The sequence below is a fragment of the Arachis duranensis genome, chromosome 1, assembly GCF_000817695.3.
Source record: "Arachis duranensis cultivar V14167 chromosome 1, aradu.V14167.gnm2.J7QH, whole genome shotgun sequence".
NCBI classification, from domain to species: domain Eukaryota; kingdom Viridiplantae; phylum Streptophyta; class Magnoliopsida; order Fabales; family Fabaceae; genus Arachis; species Arachis duranensis.
In genome coordinates this window covers 421161-430424 of record NC_029772.3, presented here as the reverse complement: position 1 = coordinate 430424, position 9264 = coordinate 421161, and the positions used below count along the sequence as shown (strand labels likewise).

At 35.2% G+C, this 9264-nt stretch overlaps 1 protein-coding gene across 2 annotated transcripts in view; it reads left to right on the top strand.

Annotated features, from left to right (window-relative positions):
• Positions 1-297: 297 nt before the first annotated feature.
• Positions 298-9264, top strand: part of LOC107482835 (probable disease resistance protein At5g66900) — a 21938-nt gene continuing 12971 nt past the window's right edge. The window contains exons 1-5 of one of the 2 annotated variants that reach the window (XM_016103752.3): positions 309-1193; positions 2245-2648; positions 2858-3219; positions 3521-3792; positions 3904-5083. In XM_016103752.3, the coding sequence (XP_015959238.1) occupies positions 593-1193; positions 2245-2648; positions 2858-3219; positions 3521-3792; positions 3904-4727 (2463 nt within the window). In that variant the 5' untranslated portion in view covers positions 309-592 and the 3' untranslated portion in view covers positions 4728-5083. Of the gene's footprint in view, positions 1194-2244; positions 2649-2857; positions 3220-3520; positions 3793-3903; positions 5084-9264 lie in introns of those variants that run through there. The other variant, XM_052262788.1, reaches the window with a different exon arrangement.

Sequence of the window (9264 nt, the reverse complement as noted above, 5' to 3'; positions counted from 1 at the left end):
GCCCAAGTTCTTTCTTGGGCCAGGCCGTAACAAAATCTAAAAAAGTCGAGATATTATATTGTGTATCATATCATAACCCTTTTTATAAACATCCAATGAAATTACATTATTTTCCCAGGGAAAAAAATAGAGAGAACAACTGCTAGTCTGCTATTGACCCACAGTTTAAAATCCAGCCCACTGCGTATTTTTTAAATAAGTTCAGCGAAATTCCAAAGATACCCATCGTCTTTAAGTTTCGTTCACGCGTCGCGAGTTTTCACTGTATTTATTACGTTTCTAAACGGATATATCGAACGAAAAAAAAAAACGTTCTAAACGGAAATTGAGAAAAGAAGGTGAAGTTGCAGTGAACTGAAGCAGAAAGTGCAAAAAAACGCTAACTCGGAACGGGGAACACGTTCTAGCACTTTATATATTTGGCTAGTTTCCTCCTTCAACTTTCGAATGTGTCAACTTTCAATTGCCGACTCTCATCTTTTCTAATTACCCACATAACCCGCCCCTTATTTCTTGATTATTACCAATAAGTACACCAAAAAATAAAAATCAAAACCAGAAAAGGAAAACACCGGGCCCGTTACTAATAAAAATGGGAGGAGCCACCGCGCAACAGCAGGAGTTAGAGAACATAATGGAAAAAGTCAAAGATGCCCAAAGATGCAAACAAACCAGGCGGATCCTAAAGTCAACCCTAAAGGGTTCAAAGTCTCTTGTGTACGAAATCAAGCAATATAACAACGACCTTGATCAACCAAGAGATGAAATTAAAGCTCTGATCAAAGAAAATGGTGCAGCTCAAGATTCAGAATCGCCATGCTGCAATTGCTTCTCGTCTTGTTCCCTTTGGTTTGGTAAGTGCTTCTTTCATATCCCTTTCTACAGGATAAGATCGGTGCGGAGCGAGAGGAACAGTTATTGTGATGCGAAGGAGATGCTTCTGAATGTTAGGGACGTTCTTGAACTTCTTAGTAGACAGAATATCGAGAAGAGGCTTAGCGGCGGTTCGATTAAGCGTCGTCCTTGTGGTTTTCCTGAGAAACCGGGTTTTACTGTTGGATTGGATGAGCCTTTGAGGAGGCTGAAGGTGGAGGTTCTGATGGAGGGCGTTTCGGTAATTGTATTGACTGGACTTGGTGGTTCTGGAAAGACTACTCTGGCTACAATGCTCTGTTTTGATGAACAAGTCAAAGGTAAGTGTTACAATTAGCACGAAATTATTTTTGCATGCAAAATTTAGAAGAGTGAAAATCTTGGAGCGAATATTGCACAACAAACATTGTAGCCATAACTAACATAATAATAAAAATATTCGAAGTTAAAAAGAACCTCTAAAATTCAAAATCAACAAAATCTATCTGTATTGGCTGAAATTAGCTTGTTATAATATTAGTTTCCTAAGATTACTCTTAGAAAATAGTGTGTTGGATTACACCTAAACATTATATATTTCAGCACAAAAACAATGAGTAGTCATGAAACTCTTATTTCAGAACAACGAAATAGAACAATAAAATAATCAAATGTGGTGCATATAAGTTGAGCAAGTGATACAAATTGCAACAAAACGTACTTGTATCATAAGATTCATATGTATTTTAGATACACTACATGATACTTATAGGTTAAATGTTAAATTGTTCTGAATCGTGAGATTTGAATTGTGAATTATAAGATACCAACTATCATGATGTGATACTCATGAATTGGCTAACTGGTCTTTATTTCTTAGAAATCACCAATGATAGTTTCATTGCTCATTCTATTTTTCATATCTTCACAAGCCCTCTAGTTGATATATTCACTAGTTTGTTTGTCATAAATTGTTACTTAACATAACTAACAGAGAGGGATGTGGAAAAATTTAATGCGAATTTGCAAACATATGGTATTCAAGTCTGTGTGGAAGTTTGTCAGTAATTGCTGTCCTTCCAATTCCTGAATCCTGAAGTGTAGAGCAGCTTGCTGATATTTTTATGCTCCTCCACTATTCATGATTTGAAAAGTCAATACATGGACAAGAGGAATAATTACTGTTATATAGGGATTTCTTATTCTTTGCAACTGCTGCTTTAAGATTAAGGAAGCAATTTCTTTTGTTATCTTTAGATGCAGTAAAAAGTCTTTAATCTAAATTATTCTATTGGATATATTCACTTGTTGAAGTGAATGCTGTATATAAATTCTGAAATATACAACACATGAAGTGGTCCGTTTCTCACTGATCTCTTTGGCTTTCCTTAGATAAATTCAATGAAAATATATTGTTTGTCACCTTCTCAAAAAATCCCAAGTTGAAGACCATTGTAGAGAGACTATTTGAACAATGTGGATATCAAGTGCCTGAGTTTAAAAGCGACAATGATGCAGTTAACCAAATGGTAGTTTTATTGAGGCATATTGGGACAAGACCGACATTGTTGGTCCTTGACGATGTTTGGCCTGGCTCAGAATCCCTTGTTGAAAAATTTCAAATTCAAATGTCACAGTACAAGATTCTAGTGACTTCAAGGGTTGCATTTCCTAGATTCGCCTCTCACTTTATCCTAAAACCACTTAATCAAGAAGATGCATTGACGCTTTTCCGTCACTATGCTTTATTGGAAAGAAGCTGCTCAGATATACCAAATGAAGATATTGTCCAAAAGGTGCTTATTCTTACTTTTTGACAATGGGAAATGAGTGCTCATAGCCTATTTTTCTAACAAATTAATGTTGAACTAACTAAAACTGAAAAAGTTACAAGAAACCATGTTTGGAACACTGAAACTAATAAAATAGCTAGATCATTTGCTTCTTCGGTGCCTAACTTATACCCCATTTGATTTTGAGGATGTTTACTTGCATTGAAATGCAGGTTGTAAGTGGTTGCAAGGGTTCACCTCTTACTATTATGGTGATGGCTAGATCCCTCAGTCGTCAACCTTATGGGTTTTGGCTCAAGATAGTAGAGAAATTGTCACAAGGTCATTCAATACTTGATTCTAATGCTGAATTGGTAAACTGTCTACAAAAGATCTTAGAAGTATTGCAGAATAAGCCCTTCATAAAGGAGTGTTTCATGGACCTAGGGTTATTCCCCGAAGATCAAAGAATCCCTGTCACTGCTCTCATTGATATATGGAAAGAATTGTATGGACTGGACGATGATGGCCAAGAAGCAATGACCATCATCAATATATTGGACTCCATGAATTTGGTTAAGCTCTCAGTAGCAAGGTACAAATCTTTTATCTCCCTAGATCCTAATTTTATAACATGAATTAGATTTTATGGAGCAAATAAATTTAGTAGTTTGTGTAGCACATGTGAGAAGCATTTGATTCCTTATTTTTTGGAATGGCCATTTATCATGGAGTAAATTTGAACTTCTCCCTTTATGTAACTCTGCATTTATCTTTATTAATTTAATCCAATTAGAGGAGTTGAAAACATAATTAATCTATTTGATAGAATGAGTATTTTTAATTTTGTCACGGATTTTTTGTATCTAAAGAATATGCTTTTGCTCATTTGCCAGGAAAAGTGTTTGTGGTGTAGACAATTACTATTACAATAACCACTTCCTCGTCCTACATGATCTTGTAAGAGAACTTGCAATTTATCAAAGCAATCAAGAACCAATTGAACGTAGACAGAGACTGATGATTGATGTGAATGAAAATGCTAGCCAACGGTGGCTCGGTAAGAAGCAGAAAGGCATGATGATGTCCCGCATTTCAAGTTATCTGAGACGGTGTGTTAAACAGAAGGCAGTACAAGTCACTGTCCGCACATTATCAATATCAACTGGTTAGTTATGCTTACACACACTTAACTCAAAAGAATGCTAATTAATTTGAATTGTAGTGCTTTGGTTTTCATCTGTATTCCACATCTGACATGATTCAATTCCATTTGCAGATGAAGCTTACCCTTCACTCTTGTCCAATGTGAAAACAGATGAAACTGAGGTTTTGATTGTTGATCTCCGAACAAAACAGTACTCGTTCCCAGAATCGATTGAAAAAATGAACAAACTAAAAGTTATCATTGTTACAAATTATGGTTTCCATCCATCTGAACTGAACAATTTTGAGAAACTCAGTTCCTTATCAAACCTGAGAAGAATCAGATTAGAGAGAATTTCTGCTCCTCCGCTTGTCATATTGAAGAATCTAAGAAAAATATCCCTCTACATGTGTAATATGACTCGGGTTTTCCAAAATGGCAACATCCCAATTTCGGAAGCATTTCCAAATCTAATCGAATTGAGCATTGACTACTGCAAAGATATGTTTAAATTGCCTAATGAGTTGTGTGATATTACCCCACTAAAGAATATCAGTATTACAAATTGTCACAAGTTTAATGCACTTCCCCAAGACATTGGAAAGTTATCAAAGCTGGAACTTCTAAGGCTTAGTTGTTGTACTGATTTGCAAGGGTTACCGAATTCAATTGGAAGGCTGTCGATTCTGCGTCTTCTTGACATCTCAAACTGCATGAACCTTCCAGATTTACCAGAGGACATTGGAAATCTGCGTAGTCTGAGAAACCTTTACATGACAGGTTGTTCAAATTGCGAATTGCCGTTCTCTGTCGCCAAACTTGAGAATTTAAAAGTCATATGTGATGAAGAAACTGCTGCTTCATGGGAAGCTTTCATGCCAATGATTCCGAATCTAAAGGTAGAGGTGCCTCAAGTTGACGTCAACTTAAATTGGCTTCACCCACTTAGCTCCTAATATGTGTTTCTTTAAATATTACTGAGACATTTTGTTCTTGATTGTGCTGAAAGTATGAAGAAAAATGATCTCCCCCTTATCCAAATATTTTATGCTTGATTTTGTTGAAAGTATGGAGAATAATTATTCACCCTTTATCCACATATTTTATGTGTGATTGTGTTTACAGTTTGAAGAATAGTGATCCAGCTCATATCTAAGATAAAATAAATTGAGAGTAGTATTTACATTATGGTTTCTTGTAGTATATGCTTATATAGTAGTATTTTCGTGTGTGCTGTGTGTAATTTCGTGGGTGGACTTATTGTACTAGTGTTTTCTATGAAATAAAATTTTAGTCTCTTGGTATTTTATTCTCTCGTCCTTCTGAAGCATTTTCTTCTGATTCGCTCTCGCTCCTTAACTTTTGTTTTATTCCAATCGTTATTATAAACTTTCTTCGTAACTTAATATTGTTCATTGCAAGAAGCAACACTTTGAATTGTTTTGTTTTTACCAATACAAAACTGTGTTTTTAAACATTGGCGATAATTACGCGTTTAGTAAACAATGTTTGGCAATAATGTTTTTGGTTACATGAGAAGGAAACAAAGAAAACTAACGGAAAACCATGCAGCGTCTCTATCACTAGAAAGAGGAAATGCTAAAACTTGAGGAGGTGCATCCCAAACATGCAGCACAACGTCCCAATGAAGTTTTTCCTTTTTCTCAATAATTTGTAGGGTTTTTTATTTAAATAAATTATTTGCTCTCCTATTTTACGTGAATCCCCTGAATGGTTTTCTTGAACGTGAATCCTCTAAACCATATAATATATAAATCGTCCTAGACTGGTGTGTGTTATTTAATATGTAAAACATTGTACCCTGGAACGATTTATGCATGAATTGCATAGGTGAATAAAGCATAAATCGTCCCACCCTAGTGTGTTTTGAAAGTCACACATAAATCGTCCTAGCTTAGTATGAGTTATGTGTTTTCAGCTAAAACACGTTACCCTGCCACGATTTATGTGCATCTTTGTAAACCTCAACCCCCTAGCACGATTTACGTGCAAATCCCTAACCCCCACCAACCTAGCACGATTTATGTTAAGGGGAGTTTGCCAGCACAGATGGTGATTTTTTTGTGGTTTCGATATTGTTATGTTGTTATGTTATATTGTTATTTAGTATTGTTGTGGTTTCGATATTGTTATGTTGTTATTAAAGACATTTGCCGTTTCGTTATTGTTATGTTGTTATCTACTACTATGGTAATATGAAAGGACTATGTTGCAAGTAAACCTAAAGTGAAATTTAAACCGACTAACACGAGTTCTTTAATAATGAAAGAAGTGAACGACAAAGAACAACATTAAATGCAAAGTGTTTAAGACAACATCAAGCAACAATCTAACTATGCTAAGGCAAAAAAAAAATAACATAAACTATAACGGTGCTAGAGGGCCTACGCATTGCTCCCTTCATGATGACCGGATGCACCTGCGCGCAGGGGACACTGTCTCCTAGTATGACCTGGAACCCTACACATACCACATCTCTTCGTCCTGTCCGGTTCGGGCTCATCCATACTGTTTCTTATCCGTGTAGCTCTAGGACGACCCACGGTCGCTCGCATCATGCCGGGGTCTGGGATAACTCGAGGACCCTCGTACAAGGGAAGCAAGTCATCTGCCATCGGAGGGGAGAAACCAATCTTATAAACATTGAAGATGGTTGTTAAGCGATACACGTCATCCACGTAAGTCCTCCAATCTGTTTCTTGCTACTGAACGTTACACCCTCACTTGTGTTTTCGTCGATCTTTCCCCGATGATGAACTAACAAGAACACACTCTCAGCCATCTTCTCACAACCCTCGGTGGAAATATGGCTCGACAATGATGTTCCTCCTGTATTTATAGGCTCTTCAAGCACATAAATCGTTTCATGGTATCTGGTATTGTATTTTTAAACGTAAATCGTTCCATACTAACGTGTCTTATCATATAACACATAATTCGTTCTACGATATTGAGGGATAAAGATTTGCACATAAATCGTGCTAAGTTGGTGGGGGTTTGGGATTTGCACGTAAATCGTGTTAGGGGGTTGAGGTTTACAAAGATGCACATAAATCGTGGCAGGGTAACGTGTTTAAGCTGAAAACACATAACTCATACTAGGTTAGGACGATTTATGTGTGACTTCCAAAACACACTAGGGTGGGACGATTTATGCTTTATTCACCTATGCAATTCATGCATAAATCGTTCCAGGGTACAATGTTTTACATATTAAATAACACACACCAGCCTAGGACGATTTATATATTATATGGTTTAGGGGATTCACGTTCAAGAAAATCATTTAGGGGATTCACGTAAAATAGGAGAGCAAATAATTTATTTAAATAAAAAACCCTAATTTGTACTTAGATAATATTCTTCGGTTAAAATAGAAAAGCAAAGGCATTGAAGTTTAATATCTATTAATAATTTAATATAGAATAGGAGAAGAGTAGTGGGTTAGTTGTTTGACAGGTGCAGCTGTATACATTCGACAAGTAATATATTTCATCAAGTGACACATGACACTAAATTACTACAGATTATTTTATGAATAAACAATGATGAAGTAACGCAGCAAAGTATTCTCTTCTAAGCTTTCAATTTCAAACTTCTCTATATAAGGATCCCCAAGCCTATGTCATATCATTTTTTGATACACCAGAAAGTGTTGAGAGGAGAAAGGTTACCTTCCAAAAGTTAATGGAGTCCTCTCAACTGATTGTTTAGCTTTCCATACCTGCATAAAGATGTCTGAGGCTTATGATATGTTAATGGATATTAATCCAAGGAAACTTGGATGAACCTTCAAGGTTTATGCTATCCATTTATGGGAACTCCCAAACAATTTAAAAAAAGGAGATCAATGACACAGAGATAATTCTGCAAGATATTAAGACAAGTTTGTTGTAGTTAATTTTTTTTTTATTTAGTTTGTGGCTGTTTTAAACTTAACTTTCTAACTATGATATTTTCTCATTATTTAGGGTGAAAAGATTCAAGCTTCAATCCCCAAACATCTATTCAAGAACTGGAGAGAAAAAATTGTGCGGTTCAACATATACGCCATGAGCAACTTCATTGTGGTGGATAAAATGGAGAAAATCAAGACAACAACTAATAGATGGATTATAAACTTTTCAAATAGAATCAGAGTTGTTCTGGTAGTTCATTCAAGCTATCCACTTGAAGCATTTTGTTTTCAGTCTATTTTGGAGTTGCTGGCTGCTGACAAGCTTGATGACTCAATTTTAATAGGTTAGGCTTCAATAACTAAAAAATTCTCAATAAAAAATAGTCAAAAAAAGGGGGTTCAGTTTGACGCTTATACTTCTTTTAATCTCTTGATGTGGTGTAGATATCATAGGTGAAGTGATTGGAAAGGAAGATCCAAGAAAAATGATAACTAGCAAAGGAAAGGAGACCAAGCGTTTGACTATTTTAATAGAAGACTTTCAGTAAGTTCATAAAAATGTGTAATCAAATATCAGTCTTGCTTAGTTATTGTCTCATTACCATACAAACTGATCTTACTAAGTGTTTTGCAGAAACAACAGTATTGAGTGTGTGTTGTTTGGAGAAATGGTAGACTAGATTCTCCTGCATCTCGAAGAAGAAAGGATCGAACCACTGATAATAATTGCGCAATTCTTTAGACCCAGAAGGTGGAACGGTAAGATTTTGAAATTTGAGCAGTTACATGTTCCTAACTTAGTTCGATTCAAACCTTTTGAGTACACATGACTCAATATTTTTACGTCTATTTTAAAGAAAATATCAGTGTAAAATCACTTTGATGTATCAAGGCTATTTATTAATCCTGACCTGAAAGAGATTAAAGAGTTCTGTAATAGGTTGGTGTGACTTTTACCATAAATGATTATGCAATTACAAAAATATTTTGGTAACATTGTCTAACCTAAAAATCATGCTAATGTGCAGGCAGTTTTTAGAGAAACCATCTTACTCGGTTATAATTAGTTAAATTTTTTTATATGGTTCAAGTTCCGATATCGACAAACTTAAAAAGGGGTGATGTGGTGGTCAAAAGAATAGAATAAGTATTGGAGTTAACTCAGGCAAGTATAATCTATTGAAGAAATAATTTTAACAATTACCCTAAACAATTAGATATTTATGTTTTGGTACAATTGTCTCATAAACAATAACTCAAATCAACTCAACTCATATGATCAAGAAAGACCTATATAGTTGACATATCTAAATCCTATCTAATTTTTTTTTAACAATGCATTTAATCTTTTCAAGGATTCATTTCATGTTATGTATGCATAAAAAAAATCTCCTATCTAACTTGTATTGAATGTTGTGCCAACTATGAAATACACATTCAAGGTAGCTTAATTTTTAGACGTTTTTACATACACATACAACGATGGTGCCAAAACAGTGGCTATTTTTTCACTTACATCACTGCAACGATGGCTTTTTTTTTTTTTTTGTGTTCCTTTATAAACAAGAGACAAA